Source organism: Rhinatrema bivittatum, chromosome 2, assembly GCF_901001135.1.
Source record: "Rhinatrema bivittatum chromosome 2, aRhiBiv1.1, whole genome shotgun sequence".
NCBI classification, from domain to species: domain Eukaryota; kingdom Metazoa; phylum Chordata; class Amphibia; order Gymnophiona; family Rhinatrematidae; genus Rhinatrema; species Rhinatrema bivittatum.
This window is the reverse complement of record NC_042616.1, coordinates 356,654,971-356,678,785: the sequence shown is the minus strand read 5'-3', so window position 1 is coordinate 356,678,785 and position 23,815 is coordinate 356,654,971. Positions and strand designations below refer to the sequence as shown.

At 43.1% G+C, this 23,815-nt stretch overlaps 1 protein-coding gene across 1 annotated transcript in view; it reads right to left on the bottom strand.

The window, feature by feature from the left end:
* The window catches only part of SLC9A3 (solute carrier family 9 member A3), a 379,410-nt gene that overhangs the window by 89,051 nt on the left and 266,544 nt on the right, over window positions 1-23,815 (bottom strand). The window contains exon 10 of the mRNA XM_029589922.1: window positions 7,249-7,378. Within this exon, the coding sequence (XP_029445782.1) occupies window positions 7,249-7,378 (130 nt within the window). The remainder of the gene's footprint in view (window positions 1-7,248; window positions 7,379-23,815) is intronic.

Genomic DNA, 23,815 nt, shown 5'->3' with positions numbered 1-23,815 from the left:
ACACCCATCACATTTAAATTACATGTAAATGAGCTGATTAGCTATTCCTCCCCATGCAGTTACACACGCCCAAAACTAATGCATCCATAATGAGTTTTTTTACAAATGAAATTAGCCCCATTCCTATCCCTGAGTAATTGTGGAGGCGCTATTGGTAGCAGACTGTTTGTAAAAGGTTTCTGTGCAATTTCTAATAGTTCAACAATGGATTATATTCATTTTCCTTGTCCTGCTGACTTTTCTCTTGGGGGTGAAAGCGAGAATAAGGAATGTTAGGCAAAGGAGGATGATTATTCAGGCATACAATCCGGAGAACATAAGATGATAGGTCCAGGCACAGGCACAAGTAAGCAGATAACTCCGTTAAAACTTGGGATTGATGGATGCCCAAATCCTGAATGTCCAGAAAAGGAGCTGGACCCAGTGTTGCATCCGTCGCTGCTCGATGCCCTCACTCGGCCCTCTTTACCTCTGTGGCGACTCTCTCTGGGTCTGATGGACGGCTGGCTGCCGCGGCGTCTCCATGGTGTCTCCCTCCGGCGTCCCCGGACCGGCTCGATGTTGCAGATCTGCCATGTTGCCTGATGACCTAGGGTGCGCATGCTCTGATTGAAGTACCAGCAAGGGCGCGAACCTCAGGGGCGTCCCCCTGAGATGACGTCATCCGCTTCCAATATTTAAAGGTCTCTAATTCACTATCTAACTGAGTTAGCAAGGGGAATGCTTCAGCTTTACTCCCAAGCCTATTCCTGCCTCCTCGGACTTACCAGAGGGTACCTTGCTCCTCGGGGCCCTCGCTCTTTCCTTTACTTTCAGATTACAGATAGGAACTGGTTCTCGCTCCTCGAGGGCCCATGTTCCTGGACATTCTGAAGATTCTCTACTGCCTGGAAGCTATCGCTGCTACAAACAATTGTGAGTTACCATCGCTCTCTCAGAGCTTTCCCTGGAAACAGGTACTCGCTCCTCGAGGGCCTAAACCTTTCCAGCTCCTGAGCTTCCTTGAGACCTTATGTGAGTTTTGTCATCTAGTTCTGTTCATGAACCTTGTCTACTCTACCTACTCACTTTCTACAGTTTCTCAACAGCTCAGCCATCATGGATCACTGCCTGAGGGACTACAGCCCTGCCGGGCATATCAGCTCACTACTGCCACCTCTGGTGGTTTCCAAAACCTGTTTAATAAAAGAACTAATGTGTGTCTGTCTCCATACTCAAGCCTAGCCGGTGATCCCTCTCGGGATATCCTCAAATTCATAACAGTTTGCTAACTACCAGCATAGCGGAATATAACAGAATCTGAGACACTACAAGATAGCTGACTCCTCCTTCTTAGGAGCCATTCATTCAGATTGCTCCTCCCATCTACTCCCAGTTTTCTTAACAGATATAACAGATTGCTACTCCTCACGGAGTTTTCACTCCAGATTGCTACTCCTCACGGAGTTTTCACTCCAGATTGCTAACTCCGCAGTCTAACAGCAGATTTATTACAGAATGCTAACTCCATCCTGAGATTCACAACAGATTGCTAACTCCCTAGCAAATCCAGAACACCCGGGCGCCCAAGTTCTGGATGTCTGGGAAAAGAGCACCCATGGTTTGTACATGACGCACAAAATAATGCACATCCTTCGATAAATGTTGGTTTCCTATTTATGCTATCCACATGTGGCCTATTCCTTTGCCTTCCATTCTCTCCATGTGTTCTTATCTCTACATTTGTGCCAGGTTTGTAGGAGTCATTTGTGGAAAGTTACATTTATATAGACTAGTGGAAAGTTGTTATTCCTACATGTTATCTTGAATTGCGAAGTACTTTTGACTTGGATTGGCCTCTTTTGAACACTGGATACTGGGCTTGATGGGCCCTTGGTCTGACCAAGTATGGTGTGTTTTATGTTCCTATGTCCCTTTGTTCGTAGGTACAGCCCAGAGCTATTTGTAGACCTTGCCGGCATCATATCATTCAGTAAAGGATGACCCTCCTTAGATTGCTCGAGACAGATGTGGTGTGGAAGATACCGGTTTCAGCTCTTGGGCAATTTTACCCTTTATGGGGACTGCACAGTGACCTTGACCCTGTCGCCTATCGTAACCATGCTGTGCTTGGGTTGGTGAAACTTCTGTGCATTTTACAGTTTTTCGTCACAAGAAGATTCCAAAATGTAATTTGTATCGCTTCCAGGATGGATCAGTCCTCAGTCTCCCGTCACTTAGGATAAGTCTTGAGGGTGATGATGAAGCAGATGGAGCAGTGCATCTACTATCCTGAGGATCCAGCGCAACTTCAGGAGATATGGCATAGTTTCTTCGAAATAGCTGGGATGCCCACTGTATTGGGTGTGATAGACTGCACTCATTTTGCATTGACCCTGAAGTTGGAACAAGAGAGTTCATTCTGCAACCACAAACAATTCCATTCCATGAATGTGCAGGTTGTATGTAATGCATGTTTTTGAAGCATGAATGTAGTGTCAATGGCTTCCTGGGAGCTGCAATGATTCCTATATCCTTGCCCATTCATCGCTTGGGACCCATTTCCCATGGGAAAGATACGGTAATGGCTGGCTGCTTGGTAAGTAACATTTGCTGTGGGCTGGAGTTGTAGACAGACATGGGGATAGAGGCATTCAGGGCCAGCCATTGGCCCATTGTTAAAAAAAAGATGTATGTTGTTTTGTACTGTTTATTTATGAAAGTATTTCTGGACCAAAATGATAAAGGGGATGGAACAGCTCCCCTGAGGAAAGGCTGAAGAGGTTAGGGCTGTTCAGCTTGGAGAAGAGACGGCTGAGGGGGGATATGATAAAGGTCTTTAAGATCATGAGATGTCTTGAACAAGTAGATGTGACTCGGTTATTTACACTTTTGAATAATAGAAGGACTAGGGGGCATTCCATGAAGTTAGCAAGTAGCACATTTAAGACTAATCAGAGATAATTCTTTTTCACTCAACGCACAATAAAGCTCTGGAATTTGTTGCTAGAGGATGTGGCTAGTGCAGTTAGTGTAGCTTGGTTCAATAAAGGTTTGGATAAGTTCTTGGAGGAGAAGTCCATTAACGGCTAATAATCAAGTTTACTTAGGGAATAGCCACTGCTATTAATTGCATCAGTAGCATGGGATCTTCTTAGTGTTTGGGTAATTGCCAGGTTCTTGTGGCCTGGTTTGGCCTCTGTTGGAAATAGGATGCTGGACTTGATGGACCCTTGGTCTGACCCAGCATGGCAATTTCTTATGTTCTTATGACCACTGTATTGTTAGGGAGGTGGGGTAGGTGTAAAATGAGTATATGCTGTATGGATTCATGACTGTGTTTGGTGGTATCTCTAGTGTTTGTTAATTCAATATTTATTTCCCCTTTTATAGGTGATGGAGGCTATGGTTGTAAGCTGTGGTTGCTAACTCCTCTCTTGTCAACGCGCACAGCGGCCAAAAGGCGTTATAACAAAGCACATACTAGCACAAGAAATGAAACTGAGCATACATTTGGAGTGCTGAAAAGTTGATTCAGATGTCTGGACTGGTCTGGTGATGCCCTGCAGTACAGTGTGGAAAAGGTCGCAAGCACTGTTATGGCCTGCTCCATAACATTGCTTTTTGCTTCGGATTGGAAGCAGAGGTTGCAGAACATTTGCTGCTAGATCTACCTGTAGAACCGGCAGCTGAGGTAAACAACATAGTTGAGAGGCTCTGAGGTTTGCCAAAGGATCATCGCTGATTATTTCTCATGTAAGTTATTAGCTATGATAGCAATAACCCCTTTCCACTTTTGAATATATTGATCCAATAATAGTAGTAAAAAATAGATCTAGTGAATTAATAGATCCAATTTTAGCGGTAAATTAATTGAATATCTTTAATGGAGTTAGTCCTTAATAATAAAAAATTTGCAATTAACATTTCTCATGCTCCATACACCATATGCCCTTTTGACAGATATGCCCCTTTGACAGAATTTCGGCACATGAGTGATGCTATACAGATATCCTATGTAATAAAATGGGTAGAACTAAGGATGCTCTGTTTTGACCACTACGTGCATTTTGGGCGCCCTTTCATTTGTGGTGAATACTGCATCAAGCATCAAGGGAGGGAGTCTGTGCGTGTGTTGAAAACTGTGGGCACCCAGTTTGGACACACAGTTTTAGCATGTCGTATTGTATGGCTTGAATGTGTCTACAATGCATTTTGCAAGTTTTAATGTACATAATATTTTTTCTGTGCTAATAAACAATTATCTAGTTTGCAAACATTTGTATCATATTACCTCATTAGTATAGATTTCACATTTACACAATCACAAGCTAATTTATGTGTGCTCTGAGGAGTCAGCTATGATTAGCTTCTTCTTTGGGGAATGACTAATAGTTGCATCTCACTTGAGCTGGGAAATGGGGCTCCTAACATTACTTCATTAAAAACTTTCTGTCAATTTAGGTGAAAGAATATCAGAAAAACATCTAAATAAAATTAACCCAAATTCACCTTTGCCTGGATTTGTTTTTCCAAATTTAGCGATTTTATCACCCTTTCCACCTCCTATTGAGAGGTCATTGAATCTAAATCTATTCTCTGTTTAATCTGCTAAGGAATATTAATTCCAAGAAATCTTTAACTATTTGCCCTTGATAGGGTATATTTAATTTAATTAAAAACATTTATTATATCACATAATCTGTAGTCCTAGGGCAGCTACAAAATAAAACATAAATATTTATAATAAAACAAGCACACAAATAAGCAATTTGACAGAACAATAATATGGGTAAGCTAGATTCCTTTGCAGTTTCCCAACCTCTCACCCATTACAAAAAATAAGATAGTCAGTACAGTATTGGGTTAAATGTGACAGCAGTTTGGGGTAGATTTTCAATGGGGTACGCGTGTAAGATACGCGCGTACCCCCCCGAAAACCTACCCCAAAACCCCCCTGCGTGTGCCGAGCCTATTTTGCATAGGCTCGGCGGTGCGCGCAAGCCCTGGGACACACGTAAGTCCCGGGGCTTGCATGGAGGGGCGTGTCGGGGGTGTGTCGGGGGCGTGCTGAGAGTGACGCGGCGTTTCGGGGGCGTTCTGGGGCGTGGTTCCGGCCCAGGTGCAATTCCGGGGGCATGCGTATCCCTTTGAAAATCTACCCCATGGAGCGCGGCAGCTGGCTCGGCGCGCGCAAAGTTATGCGTGCTTCCAGTAGGCGTAACTTTCGTGATAGAGGTAGGGGGGATGTTTAGATAGGGCCGGGGGGGGGGGGGGGGGGGGGGTGTTAGGTAGGGGAAGGGGAGGGGAAGGTGGGGGAGGGCGAAGGAAAGTTCCCTCCGAGGCCGCTCCGATTTCGGAGCGGCCTCGGAGGGAACGGAGGCAGGCTGCGCGGCTCGGCGCGCGCAGGCTGCCGATTTTAGGAAGCCATGTGCACGCCGACCCCGGATTTTAATGGATACGCGTGGCCACAGCCCAGACATGGCCGGCGAACCATCAACCATGCCAAATTCAGGGTTTTAAAACCCTTCCCCCTTTCTACCCCAAATCCTTATTCTCATAACAATATTCAAAAAATACAACCAAAGTTAGTCTGGGCTTGGGTAACCCACCACTGGGACAAAAGAAAATGAGGCATCAATCAAGCTAAACCTACACAAACCAACAAGTGACTGGGAGGGTGGGCAAGGAAAACATTTTTTTTATGTGAACCCACCGGGGATGGATAATAGAACGAGGGGTTGTTGAAAGGGTATTCGCTATATATCCCAAGATTTCAAAAAGAAGCAGTCCACGTGCTCATCCCACCAATCAGAGACCAGATGCCTCAGGCTTGTTTCAAAAAATGTGCATGTGCCATCCCAAAAGGAAATCCCACCATGCCTCACTACAAGATTTACCCTTCTTCCCATGATGCCCTACCCCAGATAAGAGAGGCTTTTAATTTGAAAATATTCTCAAGGAACAGCAACAGTTCTGGGCAGAGGGGCCAGGACCTCTACCATGTAACCCTCAGCAGGCAGATTTATTAGCCTTCCTTTTCATACTCTACTGCAATATGTAACACCTAGCATTAAACTTGCTACACTGATTCTTTAAAACTAATATAAACGTATAGAAAGCAATTCACATCCAATTCATAAATCAACTGCTGCAGATTAAATACTTCACAGAACAACAGGGTCTTTCTCCAGGGCATCCAAATGTTCAGCAAGAGTAGACAAATGGAAATTTTTATAACCAATACTCAAGTTTAGGAAAAAGGGAAAGTCCCAAGAGTATTTAGCATTCTTGGATCTCAACTATGCAGTAAGAGGTCTTACTTTCTTTCTTTTCTAGTCAGTATTTGGGCCATATCTGCAGAGACTTTTATATGGGCTCCATTGCAAAAGAATAAGACTCTCTTGCTCTCACTTTACTCATAAAGGCATGCTTATGCTTTGGAGCTCTGGCTCCTTGGACCAGCTTCCTGTATACCTCCTTACCTGGCTTATTGCTCGTTTCTGCTTTCCTGGCTGGCTGGACATCCACCTGTTCCTTTTTGTTTGTTTTTTTACCCAGTAATGATCTCAGCTTGGACCTGACCCTGCTGTTGCCTAATGGATTAACCCTTGATGAAAGTCCTACTGCCTCTTTGTTACTTTGCAGTTCTTGTCCTAAACTGTAGTAGAACTCTTGTTATTGAGCACACAGGGGCAGATTTTCAAAGGAATTATGTGCGTAAATGTGACATGCTATCGTAGCAATTTTCAAAAGCCATTTACTCAAGTAAAGTACATTTTCATTTAGTAGATGCTTTTTAAAATCAGACCCATACTGCCCAGAACAATTACTTTAGCCTCCATTCTGCAAAAATAGAGTATATCTCTATAGAGCAGAGTCTACTAACATCAAAATAAATCTAAATAGGTTTTTCCAGTCTGCAAAAAATGCAATGGAACAAATATCCTCAGACATTCATCCATTTGCATGATTCAGTAAGGTTGCAGAAGTGAAGGATTTGTCCCTATTGCATACTTGAGACTTTGGCCTATTTGTTAGCATTATTAGACTTACATCTGTTCTTGCTTTCAGGTTTGCTTCATATTTATTTTTTTACATATTTACCTATTGAAGCCATAACTAATTTGTTTTAAGAACACTTTAAACTTCAGAAATTTTTTCAAACATTCTCATGCTTATTACTTCTTATAAGACTGGTTTTATTGATCTGTCCATAAGCTCAAGCATTCTGTTACATTATATACGAGATAACATAATCAAAAATACCTCTGCCACATAGCTAATAGCATCCTTCAGATTCAGCTCATGAAAAACGCTAAGAATCTGATCTCTTGACTTTTGAGCTGATCTTCTCATCAGAACTTTACTGAGGAACCTCCTGTCAAAATTAGACCACCTAAAACACGAAGAAAACAAATTTGACATCAGATTAAATTTACATTATACATGACAGTATTCTAATTTAGTCCCAGTTATTTCTCAGTTGAGAATTTTAAAGGTTTTGAGAAGATACACTATAAAATTGTAAACAGGAAACCATTTATGCAATAACTGGGTAATGAATAACCATTTGCGGAAGGCAGAGGTTAAAAAAAAAAGGTCTCTAAGTATCGTGCCTCTTACATGCCAATCTTTCATTGTTGAACAATGATATTAAAATTCTCAAAAACGTTTTAGCCAATAGGTCACAAGATATTATTCATCAGTTAGTTCATACAGATCAAACTAGTTTGTGGTAGGCAGAAAAGGTATAGACAATGTAAGAAAGAACATAAACTTAATCCACTCGGCCAAAAGTGATGAATCAGACACATTTTGTTGTCATTATGTGCTGAGAAAGCTTTTGACTGGGTGAAGAGGAGGGTTTTCATACTCTGGAAGGCTAACTTTCTGAAGTGGGTCAAAAGTATGTATCAGGAACCTAAAGCTCAGCTAAGAGTGAATGGGTGCTCCTCTAAATCCTTTATTTTAAGTAGAAGTACATGACGGAAATGCCCTTTGTCATCTTTACTCTGCATTATTTTTAGAGCTTTTAAAAGCTAAGATTAGAACTGGTAACAGATAAAAACTTTAGAAAAGGGTCGAATACAAATTGCCCTTTTGCAGATGATGTTTTGCATTATATTAAAAATCTATTTGGATCACTGCAAAAATATTAGAAGAGATTGATAGCTGTTGGCAGCCTTTCAGGTTATAAAATTAATGTAAACAAAACTGAAGTTTTAGAGATAAAGGTATGGGACATGATTAAAATGGAGTTAATAATAAGTTTCTCACTTAGGCCTGGATTTATCAAAATGCACTAAATATCGCATGTGATAGGAAAAGGGGTGTATTTTATTGTAATAGGCAGTTTATTGCAATTTGTGCTAATACCTGGGGGGGGGGGTGGAGTGGGGGGGGGGGGGGGGGGGGGGGGGGGAGGAAAAAGATAGAGAGAGAGCCTAGCCATAATGCCCTCATGCTAGATAGGTATTTATATCTTTATGAGAGGCCCACCTAGTAACTTGAGGTGAGGTTTAGGTATTAGTTTAGGGGTTAGGGGCCACTTTGACATTCAAAGTGAGACATATGAACAGAACAGTGCTCTCTTGTGAAGATTTGATGACCTTTGAAGTGAGGAAACTCACCCAAAGATGAGATTTGTGCAGTGTTCTCTTAACCTAGCTTGATGGACTCTCTACCTGGGTAACATCAAACTAGGTTGAGAGAACACTGCACAAATCTCATTTTGGGTGAGTTTCCTCACTCCGAAGGTCATCAAATCTTCACAAGAGAGCACTGCTCTATTCGTATGTCTCACTTTAAATGTCAAAGTGGCCCCTAACCCCTAAACTAGCCCTATATTAAAAACAAACAGTCGGATAAGTCAGCCTTATCAAGCTAAGTGGCGCCACTGAATACCTGGCTATGGTCAGCGGGTGCCACTTAGTTGGATAAGTGACTTATCAGGCTAATGGGTAGATTTTTTAAAAATATGTATGCAATGGGGGGTTGAAAATAGCAATTTACGTGCGGTGATGAGATCAGGCCTCTCCCAGTTCCCTACCAGTCTGCTCCAATTAAGGAGTGGACTGGGAGGGAACTTTCCTATCCCCCCCTACCTACCCTCCCCTCCCCTCGTCCCTTCTCCTCCCTGACCCCATCGAAGGCCCTACCTTTTTGTCTTTTTCTTGTTTTCGAACTTATGCAGGCTCAGGAGCTGGAATAAGTTGTGCATGCTGATAGGCAATCCCCCGGCACAGCGGCAAATGGCTGCTGTACCGGCGGGCCCTCCAGTTCCGCCTCTCCCCCTCCCGGGACTGCCCCTTGGAAGAGGTTTGCTCTTGGATGCGTAATGGGGGTGATGCTCATGGCTGGGCCTCTTCTAAAATGCGCACAGCGTGCGCAAGGCCCAGCCACTGGGCATAACCCCCGTTTTCCCCGCGAGCAAGGGATATTAAAAATCAGGCCATAAGTTTGGAGCTGGATAACTCAGGGGCTAGGTGGGAGGAGTTGAGTTAGCCAGATAAGTTATAACCTAAGTGTATCTGGGCTAACTTACCAAGAACTGACTCTGCGGCTCAGTATGACCCGTATATGTTAGATAAACAAGCCCATAATATCATTGTCAGCATTCTCTACCATAGGAACTTAGAGAGTTGGATTGCCTAATTTTAAGTTTCATCAGGAAGCAAAAATCTTAAAAGTAAGTATTTATTGGCTTACAGATGTCCCGAGGACAAAACAAATGGGTAAATTTAGAAAAGGAGTGGGATTAGGTAAAGGGGAACTCTTATTTGTCGCCACATGAATGAATGGTCTCAACATTCCTTTATAGGGCCTTATTTTGGTGCTCAACATCCCTTATAGGGCCTACTGTTACATTTATGGGTGAATCCAGACTTTCCAGGTCACTTTGGGAGAAAGAACTTCTCTATTTAGAACACAAATGGATAAATCAGAGTGTGCCATTTGTTTTGAAGATGATCAATTTCTGACCATTCAGCAATTAAAAAGGAGTATGAAACTCCCTGCTACCCAATATTTCAGATACTTGCAGTTAAAGGGCCTGCTTATAATACTTTGCTAAAGGATTTACATACTAAGGAACTTACCATATTTTCTTGGTGTATGTCATTGTTTTTCTTTTCAGCGATTTCAGTGACTGCGACTTATACACCGGTGCAAACTATATACTGACATTCTCTCTCTCTTTCCCTCCCTTCCTCCCTCTCACCCTGAGTACAATCTGAAAGGATAACGATAATGAAAACATCCTTCAGATTGCATGTTAATTTATTTTTGTATTCGTAAAACATTGCAATAAACGTATAAGACTCTGTATAGAACAGGTGCGTCTTATACAAAGGTGTGACTTATCTATCAACTTTTTCATAAAAAATGGCTGTTTATAGTCTGTTACCTGCATTGTACAAATCAACTCCATTTCATCACTTATAAGGTCTAAAATTCTTTAATGAGGTCAATTTTACAATGGATACCTCTGAATATGTCTGTAATACCACCCCTCTAATCTCAATGCACCTCCTGAAAACTCACATCAAATCAAAGTGCCCCCTTACAATGGTCCATATATAATCAGACTGAGCCTTATAAAAAATCTCTCGCCCTCTCTCAGCACTCAATTAAGGGTTATGCGCGTCAACGTTGACCTCACCTCAGGAACACCCATACCCATTTTCTGCCTACTTTTTCTGGGTGCGCATACATGTATACATCAATGCATACATCAACGTATGCACACCCTTCCAGGTTATTTAAAATTCACATAGCTCCTGCACGGCCCACTTACACGTGTATGTGGCCATTTTTGCACGCGCAAAGATTTTAAAATCTTCCTCAGTATTTTGCATGGCCCTGCCCAGATTCCCTTCCCTATTATAATGAGCTGCTTTGCATGAGATTTGCATGCTTGGATTTTGCAAATCTATGCAAAGCAGCTAATTACTCGGCAATTCTATGTTAATAATTTATTGTAGCTGACTGAGAAAGTGGTCAGCCATGATAAATTAACACCATCTCCATGAGAACTATTAACTCCAACATAGGAGCCCCAGGACCTTGTGTTAGATTTAAAGGTCTGCCCACTGTAAAAAAACAAAAAAAATAGCCACAAAAAAGAGAAAGTGTAGCAGTGGTCCAAGGTGATAGGGGCAGGATCAGGTCAATGTCATTTTTCAATATGGTACCAACAGGGGCACCCTGAGCCCCATCACAGGATCCTCTTTATGTATGGAGATTTGGGGGTACCAGGAGTGTCTCATGAACTACCAATGATTTTTCCTACATTTTGGGGATGGTGGGGGGCACTAATACCACCAATGATTGATTTTGAACATTGGCATTGGGGGGATGCAGTGACAGCCCTTATGTATGCGCGATCAGCGCTGAAGCCCGTCGGGGTAAGGCCTCTTGTTCCGCTCACCCCGATCGGGCTCCCTCGCCGATCGCCGGCCCGTCGCTCCAGCATCCACATACCTGAGAGACCGCGAGTCTCTGCCCTCCAGCCAGCCGCCATCGGAGCTAAGTAACGCCGATCTCGCACAGCCTCGATGTGAAGCACGAGCCCTCGCCTCTAGCAGGCCCCCAGCCGAGCCGCGAGCCCTCGCCCCGGACCGCCCACGAAAAAGTCGCGGCGGTGACGTCAGAGGCGCGACCGGCGGGCTATTTAAATCCCCGCTCTCTGCTCAATCCTCCTTTATCTTCCACGGGGCTCCAGCGGTGAACTAGGCCTGCGCGATCGGCGCTGAAGCCCGTCGGGGTAAGGCCTCTTGTTCCGCTCACCCTGATCGGGCTCCCTCGCCGATCGCCGGCCCGTCGCTCCAGCATCCACTTACCTGAGAGACCGCGAGTCTCTGCCTCCAGCCAGCCGCCATCGGAGCTAAGTAACGCCGATTCTCGCACAGCCTCGACCCGAAGCACGAGCCCTCGCCTCTAGCAGGCCCCCAGCCGAGCCGCGAGCCCTCGCCCCGGACTGCCACGAAAAAGTCGCGGCGGGTGACGTCAGAGGCGCGACCGGCGGGCTATTTAAACCCCCGCTCTCTGCTCAATCCTCCTTTATCTTCCACGGGGCTCCAGCGGTGAACTAGGCCTGCGCGATCGGCGCTGAAGCCCGTCGGGGTAAGGCCTCTTGTTCCGCTCACCCTGATCGGGCTCCCTCGCCGATCGCCGGCCCCGTCGCTCCAGCTCCACTTACCTGCGAGACCGCGAGTCTCTGCCTCCAGCCAGCCGCCATCAGAGCTAAGTAACGCCGATCTCGCACAGCCTTGACCCGAAGCACGAGCCCTCGCCTCTAGCAGGCCCCCAGCCGAGCCGCGAGCCCTCGCCCCGGACCGCCCACGAAAAAGTCGCGGCGGGTGACGTCAGAGGCGCGACCGGCGGGCTATTTAAACCACCACTCTCCTGGCGCCGCGCGCACGAAGGAGCGCGACAAAGGGGCCTGCCCCTTTGTTTCGCCCCTTCGTTTCGAACATCGCTTCCCCGAGCTGCATCACACCAATACTGCACTAGAACTCATCCAGCATCCACTCATCATTCAATTCAACCCACTATCTCAGCATCCAACCAGCAGCCTCAGCATTCAACAGCCTCAGCATTCCACAGCCTCAGCATTCAACCACCTCAGCATTCAACAGCCTCAGCATTCAACAGCCTCAGCATTCAACCCACTATCTCAACATCCAACCAGCAGCCTCAGCATTCCACAGCCTCAGCATTCCACAGCCTCAGCATTCAACAGCCTCAGCATTCAACCACCTCAGCATTCAACCACCTCAGCATTCAACAGCCTCAGCATTCAACAGCCTCAGCATTCAACCCACTGTCTCAGCATTCAACAGCCTCAGCATTCAACAGCCTCAGCATTCAACCCACTGTCTCAGCATTCAACAGCCTCAGCATTCAACAGCCTCAGCATTCAACCCACTGTCTCAGCATTCAACAGCCTCAGCATTCAACCCACTGTCTCAGCATTCAACAGCCTCAGCATTCAACCCACTGTCTCAGCATTCAACCACCTCAGCATCCAACCAGCCAATTCAGCAGTCAACCAACAGCCTCAGCATTCATCTAGCAAAAGATTACACAACCAAACATATCATTCAGACCTCCTTAAAGAACATTTCCACAATCTATTACCGCCATAACGTCATAGGACACCTGATTCTGACTACACCATCAAAGTCATCTCCCTCATACAACCATGTTGCAAGGACACCCAATACATATATTACATCACTACTCCTTCTCCAAGATGAAGCCTACACTAAGATATCAACCTATAAACCCGTAGAAATCTAACTCCGGTAATGATCTCACCAGTCACACAATTACTTGGTTTGGCTCTATTCACCTTATCACTCTTCAATGCCCAATCAATCACAAAAAAACCCACATCCTTAATGACCACCTGCTAGATACTAAACCAGACATCTGTGCCATCACAGAGACCTGGTAAATCCTCAGATACAGTCCTAATAAATCAATTGCCTACACAAACATATGATGTCTTCTCCTTACCCAGAAAGAAAAAGAAAGGAGGAGGTCTCCTTATAGCTGCAAAAAAACTTTTTAACCTCAAGCAACAACCTATCTATACTATACCCAAACTTGAGGTAGGCTTATTCAAATCGAAGTCACTTCAAATCCTACTCACCTACGCGCCTCCTGGACTTTTAGATCAAGATGCCTCTCCCATGATAGAGGTTATAGCCAAATACCTAAAACTAGACTCTCCTGCCATAATCATTGGAGATTTTAACCTCCACATTGATTGCTAGTCCTCGATCGACCAACTGTGATGCTTTCCTATCAGCACTTTCGGACATGGGCTTCAAACAGCACATTAACCAACCAACACATAAAGCGGGTCACACTCTTGATCTTATCTTCACAAATTCTAATCTTTCCCCACTCTCACCCCCCTTATGCCTACCAGTCCCATGGTCAGATCATTTTATGATCAACTCCACCTTCAGGTCATTGACAGGATTGACCACACCTCATCAGCCTACAACTCTATACTACAGGAAAACTTGTTCTTCAGAAGATCTTGGCAAATCCCTGATCAGAAATCTCCCAAACTTGGATCTTTCAAATCCCAATTCAGCTATCACCTCATGGCAAAACATCACTGAAATAATAGCTAACGAACTATGCCCAATGTCAAAAAAAATTATAAACCCCTCCCATAAAAATAAGCAAACCGTGGTTCTCTAATGAACTCCGCACTCAGAAGCAAAATCTAAGACGGAAAGAAAAAGAATGGAGGAAGAACTCTAATTCCCCTCACTCTTTCCATATACAAAACTACTCTCCACCAGTACAGATCAGCAATACTTCGAACAAAAAGAGATTTCTATGCTCACCGCATCCACGATATGCTGTATGATGCGAGGGCCCTCTTCTCCTATGTTTCGGAACTGACCAAAACAGCTCTTCCTAACATCCCTGACGATACAGCTCAATCAAAGGCCAATGACCTGGCCTTATTCTTTCAAAATAAAATCACCAATACCCTGGCCAGATTACCTGTCAACACAAATCCTACTCTTCCGGACACAGTTCTCCTACCAAACTCAGACATAAGATTGGATTCCTTTGATTCAACCCACACCTTAGAGGTAGAATCGCTGATAAAAAGAATGAAACCTTCGACCCACCCACTGGACCAAATACCCTCCAAGTTACTGATCCTCATCCCAGAATACATATCCAAATATCTAGCTGATATCATCAATTGTTCCTTTACACAAGGAACATTCCCGGACGCACTCAAATTGGCCACGCTCAAACCCATACTCAAAAAATCCAACCTGGACCCGGAAGACCTCAACAATTACCGTCCCATATCAAATCTCCCATTTGTATCTAAGATCATGGAGAAAATTGTAAATAAGCAACTTTCAAATTACCTAGAAGACCACAATATACTTCACACGTCACAATATGGTTTCCGAAAAGAACACAATACGGAAACCCTCCTCACCTCCCTCCTGGATCAACTATATATTGGTTTTGATAAAGGACAGTCATTTCTCTTAGCCCTCCTCGACATCTCTGCGGCTTTTGATACGGTAAATCACAACATCCTCCTAAACCGACTCTCAGACATAGGAATTACAGGCTCAGCCCTCAGATGGTTCGAATCTTTTCCTCAGTAATAGAGGCTATAAGGTAAAATTAAAAACATGGAATCACCTCATACTAATGCTCCTTTTGGCGTCCCCCAGGGCTCCTCCCTATCACCCACCCTGTTTAATATCTACATTCTCCCCCCTCTGCCACCTACTTTCAAACCTCAAACTCAAATTTTATATTTACGCAGATGACCTTCAAATTTTAATCCCTATATCCAAATCATTGGACTCAACACTCAAGTTATGGAACGCTCATCTACAAACTATAAACCACTACTTATCCAGCCTCAACCTTGTGCTCAACACTTCTAAAACCGAACTCTTACTAATTACTCCAGAAGGTAGTCCCATACTTCTCCAATCACAAAATATTCCACATATATCACACGCCAGAGATCTTGGAGTCTTAATCGACAGTCACCTTAACCTAAAGCATTTTATAAAACACACTACTAAGGAGTGCTTTTACAAGTTACAAGTACTCAAAAAACTCAAACCGCTCCTATTCCACTACGATTTCAGATCCGTCTTCCAAGCCATTCTGTTCTCTAAGATCGACTATTGCAACTCCATCCTGCATGGTCTTCCAGCCTCTACCATTAAACCGCTCCAGCTGCTACAAAATGCAGCGGCAAGGATTTTGACAAATACCAATCGGAGAGAGCATATTTCTCCTATTCTAAAAGATCTCCACTGGCTCCCAGTAAACTTCCAGATCCTCCATAAATCTCTCACAATCATTCATAAAAATATCCACCATCAAACCCCGCTTGATCTGTCTCATCCTCTCAGACTGCACTCGACAGCCAGGCCTTTAAGGGATGCTTACAAGGGATCTTTACACGTTCCTACAATCAAATTAGTGCACCACGCAAACATCAGAGACCGGTCACTCTCTACAGCAGGCCCTTCCATGTGGAACGCCATGCCTCCGGACCTCAGACTGGAGACTTGTCTAACAACTTTTAAAAGAAACTAAAGACATGGCTGTTCAGCCAAGCCTTCCCCACCACAAACTCCATTGCCTGATCTAGAATTGTTCACCACACATCTCTGTAAACAAAACTTTTCCAAATTTTTCATGCCTAATATCCATTAAAGAGAGGTTGGCTCCTAGCCCCCTCCACTGTATATAGTATTTATTCTATTTTATTGCACTTTATATATTTATTGCTCCATTCACCCCTTCTTTATTTTCCTACTCCAAGTTAAGGCTTCCTTGTTATAATGTAACTGTATGCTCTGTATCTCTTGTTGATTGGTTAATTGAATATTCTACTTAGTTCATTGTAAACCGAATTGATTTGATTTGTATCAAGAAATTCGGTATATAAAAGCCTTAATAAATAAATAAATAAAATAAATGTATTTAGAAAGGTGGGTGTACGGGGAATTTTTCTTTATTGAAGACAGGGTAGGGATGGGACTGTGCAACTACTTTATTACTTTTTTTTTTAAACACTTTTGGGTGTTTGGGCTGCCTTGAATGGTGGCCCCAAGTTGAGCTAGGGTCAGCTTTGACCTCCACTACACTTTCTTGGGGCACTTTTTTAAGCTATAGGCCCTTTAAGGCAATGGAAGTCCTGTGAGATTGGAGCCACCACAGCTCCTAAAGGGCCACTACCCGTGTTGTTTTGTCCTGTAATGTTTTGCCACAAGACAAAACAATGCTCCATCAAGCTGCCATGTTTTTTCAGATGAGGGGCATGCTATCACAGTGATACCCCCCATGATAATGGGAAACCCTCCTGTGAAAAAACATTACAGCTTAGTGCATCTAGGCTTTAGATTATGAGCCCTCTGGGGATAGGGAAATGCCTACAGTACCTGAATGTAAAGCAGATTTGCTTACCTGTAACATGAATGGCATCACTGGATGGAGCATGGCCCAGAATTTTGATCTCAAAGAATCTATAACTTTCAAACATGCCCTACTAAGCATGTGCATCTTTAGTTATTACTCTGCCCCCTAGGCAGCATCCCTCTGTAAATGATATAGCTAATAAATTGAGAAACCAATTCCCCAGGGAGTTGGTTGGGTTTCGTGAAGACTGACATACTGCTGTCCTCGGAGAATACCTGTTAAAGGTAAGCACTCTGCTTTCTCCAAGGACAAGCAAGATGGCAGCCCTCACATATGGGTGATTCCCAAGCTATAGGCTGCCCGAGAAGGACAAAGTAGGAAACCCCACAGTACTGAAAGCACTACCTCTTTCCCTTTTGCCTGTGAGGCAGCCAACTCTAAAATGGGTCAAGGTGGGAGAGAGAATGAGGCACAAAACCCTGATGCAACTAAGGCAGGGGACTGATGCAAATGCCAGCAAGAAACATACTTCACATCACAAAAAATATTACAAGCAGGGTTTTGGATCAGCCAACCTGACAACGACAGTAGGTCAAGAACCTCCTGGATAAAGGAAAAAGCCTAGAGAAGCAACCAAGAGAAGAACACTTGGGCGAAGACTGCACAGTTTCCTTCTGTTCCCTTAAGCAAAACACATCAGCACTGTCTGAATTTTCAAGAAGGCTCATCAAATAACTGCATAGAGTAGCAGTTGCTACCATATGAAGCTTGCTGGGCAGGTTGGATGAACAATTTGGTCCTTTTCTTCCATCAATACTATGTTACTATGTTACAAGATAATTGAAAAACCAGCTGGGGCCAGAGAGCCCTCCAGAAAGAAAATGCAGTCCACTGGCATCTGAAGGACAGAATACATTTGCAGAAGTGTGCCCCATGATTACTTAATAGGCACAATGGGCAAAAACAAAACAAAACACCCAAGCAACGCTTGAAAGAAGAATCAGCAACAATGGAAGGTCTGTGGCAGACCCTACTTGCCAAAATACCAGACATATCTGACCACTCAGGTCAGCGTCAACAGTGTCAGTGGATGAAATCCCTGAAATGGGATCACTCACCCAAACTGCCGAGCAGGGAGTTAAGCTAGGCCTGAAGCGCACCCACACTGCACCCTGTCAAGGGTAGGCCTACCCATCCTGCCTATAGGTAGATCAGGTGAGCAGGAAGGCATATTGGACAATCCAGTGAAGTATGAAAAGCTAAAGGCAGTACTGGCCAGAACGTGGCAAAAAAATAGGGAAAAGGTGTATAGTTCCCTGAAGGTATACACTAAGATGTACCACGAATGCTCTAGCTTTTCTACCCCTCCCTCCAACTGGAAGTCAGAAGGAGTGAAGAACACAAGGAGGCAGAGATGAGTTTGCAGGGGTAAGAAAATGCTGCCAGGCTATATATTTCAATCCCAACCACCAATAAGGACTTGGCCCCTGAGGTAGAACTCAGTCTGAAAGGAACAGCTGAAACTGAGAGTGAACCTCCCAGGGAAGAAATCCAGAAAAACTCCACCAAGAGACAGTAAACAGGGATGCCACAAGTGCAAACCTCTGCAGAACATAATTTCTTTATCGGCTTGGAAAACTTAAGAGTACCAGGGCAGGGTCAATCTGATTCTCGGAACAGATCATCCTGGTTTAGGTATCAATACCTCAGCCATGATTACATATACTTCCACCAAGGAAGCATGCAATCCAGTAAATGAACCAGATCCATTGCATGAACGAGGCCTGTCCTGCCCGCAGATAAGGTTATCCCTAAAATGGGGGAAGTATAGCTCAAAATCCACCACTACAAAAGAGTAGCACCTCTGTTTTGGGGTCTCTCATTCCCCAGCATCCTCAGCCATGGATATGGCGAGAGGTTGAAAGGCATACCAGCCAATTAAATGGACTAGAACTCTCCTCAATGAGGTAGGATCCCACAGGCAAGAATAACTGGCAAGAGTGATCATCATGAAAAATGCACATTGAGCTCAGCAGGTATCATAAGGGTAACTCCAATAATGCTTGAAAGAAGAATGAGCAATGAAAAAGTGTCTGTGGCAGACTCTACCTGCCAAAGTACCAGACATAGCTGACCACTCAGGTCAGCGTCAAGAGTGTCCCTGAAATGGGATCACTCACCCAAGGGTGACACGGGAGAAACCCTTAATATTCATTGGGGAGCTACCCTATAAAAAGACCCTGAGTATGACGGGGAAACCGAATCTGGAAAAGCTCCCTCTCAAAATAGACCTGCTGTGCCTTAGGATGGCCTAAGAAGAGCGCTATCGCTGGACCAAGTGCCTGTAACTAAAAGCTCACCTGAGCTAAAAAATTCAAACTTATCCCTCACAATTAAAAAACTGAATGAAAATACAAACAAAAAACAAACTTTGAAATGTTTGTATGTAAATGCCAGAAGTCCAAGTAAAATGGAAGAATTAGAATGTATAGCAGTGAATGATGACATAGACTTAATTGGCATCTCAGAGACATGGTGGAAGGTTAACCAATGGGACAGTGCTATACTGGAGTACAAATTATATCGCAATGACAGAGAGGAGCACCTGGGAGGTGGTATAGTGCTTTATGTCCAGGATGGCATAGAGACCAACAGGATAAACATCCTGCATGAGACTAAATGCACAATTGAATCTTTATGGGTAGAAATCCCTTGTGTGTTGGGGAAGACTATAGTGATAGGAGTATACTACCGTCCACCTGGTCAAGATGGTGAAATGGACAGTGAAATGCTAAGAGAAATTAGAGAAGCTAACCAAATTGGTAGTGCGGTAATACTGGGAGATTTCAATTACCCCAATATTGACTGAGTAAATGTATTATTGGAACATGCTAGAGAGAGAAGTTCCTGGATGAAATAAATGACAGTTTTATGGAGCAATTGGTTCAGGAACCAACAAGAGAGTGAGCAATTTTAGATCTAATTTTCAGTGGAGCACAGGATTTGGTGAGAGAGGTAATGGAGGTGGGGCCGATTGGCAACAGTGATCATAATATGATCAAATTTGAATTAATGACTGGAAGGGGGACAGTAAGCAAATCCATGGCTCTCGTGTTAAACTTTCAAAAGGGAAACTTTGATAAAATGAGAAAAAATGTTAGAAAAAAACTGAAAGGAGCAGCTACAAAGGCAAAATGTGTGCAAGAAGCGTGATCATTGTTAAAAAAAATACCATCCTAGAAGCACAGTCCAGATGTATTCCACACATTAAAAAAGGTGGAAGGAAGGCAAAACGATTACCAGCATGATTAAAAGGGGAGGTGAAAGAAGCTATTTTAGCCAAAAGATCTTCATTCAAAAATCAGAAGAAGGATCCAACAGAAGAAAATAGGATAATGCATAAGCATTGGCAAGTTAAATGTAAGACAGGCTAAGAGAGAATTTGAAAAGAAGTTGGCTGTAGAGGCAAAAACTCACAGTAAAATCATTTTTAAATATATCCGAAGCAGAAAGCCTGTGAGGGGTGATGATTGAGGGGTTAAAGGGGCACTTAGAGAAGATAAGGCCATCGCAGAAAGATTAAATGATTTATTTGCTTCGGTGTTTACTGAAGAGAATGTTGGGGAGATACCCATACTGGAGAAGGTTTTCATGGGTAATGATTCAGATGGACTGAACCAAATCACAGTGAACCTAGAAGATGTGGTAGACCTGATTGACAAGTAGCAAATCACCTGGACCAGATGGTATACACCCCAGGGTTTTGAAGGAACTAAAAAATGAAATTTCAGACCTATTAGTTAAAAAATTGTAACTATCATTAAAATCATCCATTGTACCTGAAGACGGGAGTGGCTAATGTAACCCCAATATTTAAAAAGGGCTCCAGGGGTGATCCTGGAAACTACAGACCAGTTAGCTTGACTTCAGTGCCAGGAAAAATAGTGGAAAGTGTTCTAAATATCAAAATCACAGAACATATAGAAAGAGATGGTTTAATGGAACAAAGTCAGTATGGCTTTACCCAAGGCAAGTCTTGCCTCACAAATCTGCTTTACTTTTTTGAAGGAGTTAGTTAATAAAATGTGAATAAGGTGAAACGGTAGATGTAGTGTATTTGGATTTTCAGAAGGCATTTGACAAAGTTCCTCATGAGAGGCTTCTAGGAAAAGTAAAAAGTTATGGGACAGGTGGCGATGTCCTTTCGTGGATTATAAACTGGCTAAAAGACAGGAAACAGAGTAGGATTAAATGGCCCAATTTTCTCAGTGGAATGGAGTGGGCAGTGGAGTGCCTCAGGGATCTGTATTGGGACCCATACTTTTCAATATATTTATAAATGATCTGGAAAGAAATACGACGAGTGAGGTAATCAAATTTGCAGATGATACAAAATTGTTCAGAGTAGTTAAATCACAAGCAGAGTGTGATAAATTGCAGGAAGACCTTGTGAGACTGGAAAATTGGGCATCCAAATGGCAGATGAAATTTAATGTGGATAAGTGCAAGGTGATGCATATAGGGATAAATAACCCATGTTATAGTTACACAGTTAGGTTCCATATTAGGAGCTACCACCCAAGAAAGAGATCTAGGCGACATAGTGGATAACACATTGAAATCATCGGTTCAGTGTGCTGCGGCATTAAAAAAAAGCTAACAAAATGTTGGGAATTATTAGAAAGGGAATGAAGAATAAAACGGAAAATGTCATAATGCCTCTGTATCGCTCCATGGTGAGACCGCACCTTGAATACTGTGTACAATTCTGGTCGCCGCATCTTAAAAAAGATTTAGTTGCAATGGAGAAGGTACAGAGAAGGGCGACCAAAATGATAAAGGGAATAGAACAGCTCCCCTATGAGGAAAGACTAAAGAGGTTAGGACTTTTCAGCTTGGAGAAGAGACAACTGAGGGGGGGATATGATAGAAGTGTTTAAAATCATGAGAGGTCTAGATCGGGTAAATGTGAATCGGTTATTTACTCTTTCGGTTAATGGAAAGACTAGGGGGCACTCCAATCGGAGAAAGTTCTTTTTCACTCAACGCACAATTAATCTCTGGAATTTTTTGCCAGTGGATGTGTTTAGTGCAGTTAGTATAGCTGTGTTTAAAAAAGGATTGGATAAGTTCTTGGAGGAGAAGTCCATTACCTGCTATTGATTAAGTTGACTTAGAAAATAGCCACTGCTATTACTAGCAACAGTAACATGGAATAAACTTAGTTTTTGGGAACTTGCCAGGAACCTCAGCAAAAATGACTGCTGCTGCCATCCCACAATGTCCGCCAGACCCGGCCTACAAGGAGATGAACCAATTCAAAAAAATCGAGGTTGCCCAGGGGTGCTGTTGAACAGCAATGGTGACACATGTGTTTCAGTGAAGCTCCTCAACTACCAGTGTTTATAGTCCCCCTTCTTCCCCTTTCCATCTTGCAAAAGAGGTGGTTGTATACGGTTATAAGTTAATTATCTCAGTTTGGAGGCTACAGCAGATGCAATGTGAGGTATTTAGGATGATCTCTTGCTGAACCCGTGGCACATTAGAGCAGCAATAACAGATTTCTACCAGGAGGCTGGTGAGCTGGAAGGTGCCTATTGGGGAAAAAATGAAGGCCAATGAGGTGGAGGAAATGACTGTGCCACTAGAGCATACTACAATGGCACAAATTTTGAATTAAATAAAGATGCTTTGCACAGACGAGTCTAAAAAATTAAATTTTATGACATCTTTTATTGCTGATATTAGAGCTCGGATCGACGATATGTGCTGTCAGATTGAAGAGCTGGAAAACTGAGTTTTAGTGGTAGAAGACTGGGAGTCTGTAGTGGCTAATACACTTGCCACTCTCAAAAAGCAGGTTAAGACCTTCGGGGATAAAGTTACAGAGTTGGAGGACAGATTGTGTTGCTTGAATATCCGGGTGATTGGGATCCCCAAAAACTCTGAGGGTTTGAATGTAAGAGAGTTTATCGAGTGCCTTTTGAGAGAGCTTCTCAATCCCAAGGGAGATGACCCTAAAATGGAGACTGATTGAGGTCATCGGTTTCCAGGTTTCAAAAAACTTGTAGTTTTAGGCTCCCAGGCCCTTGCAAGGGATATGGTCATGCCACTACCCTAATGCTTCTGTTATTGAGCCTGTATACATCTCACTAATGTGAGTATGAGGGCAAACCAGTATCAGAGAATCAACACCAGCACATTAATGGGTAGAACTTCATGAACACATAGCAAATCTTCCTTAAAACATTGGAGCTTACCGTATATTTTCGTGCATAAGCCTATTCATGTATAATCTGACCATATTTTTTTTTAAACGCTTCATTTATATTTTCAAAATAATATACAAGAATAACCTGTAAGGAAAAATAAGCCATCCATATAGTAGGAAATCCTTCATATAAGGGAAAAAAGAGAACACAAGAAATAATTACAGTATAACGAACCATATGGGCTGAGGCAATTCTAAAATAAGAGGGAGAACCAGAAACAAGGAAGATAAAAAAAAAAGGAAAATGTTTCTATGAAAAGGTTTTCCAAGAAGACATCTCAATCATCATTTTTTATCCCCCTAAACCGGGACAATTCAAAACCCGCATATAAGCCGAAGTTCAAAATTTGACAACCCAAAGTGGTGGTTGCAACAAACTGTCAGAAAAAGGCCAGGTATGGGTCTTTGTCTCTTAACATCACTCTAATGACATAGGCATACATTTCCCTTACTTTTAAGAGCTTTCAGATGTAGCTTACTTGCTTTACAAACATCTTGATGCCCTATTGTAGTAAGGTACTGTAAATTTCATTTAAAAAACAAAGCTGGTGTGTTGTATCTGTTGATCTTACTGACTGAAGCAATGTTTTATTATATTCTTTTCCTAACATGCACAAA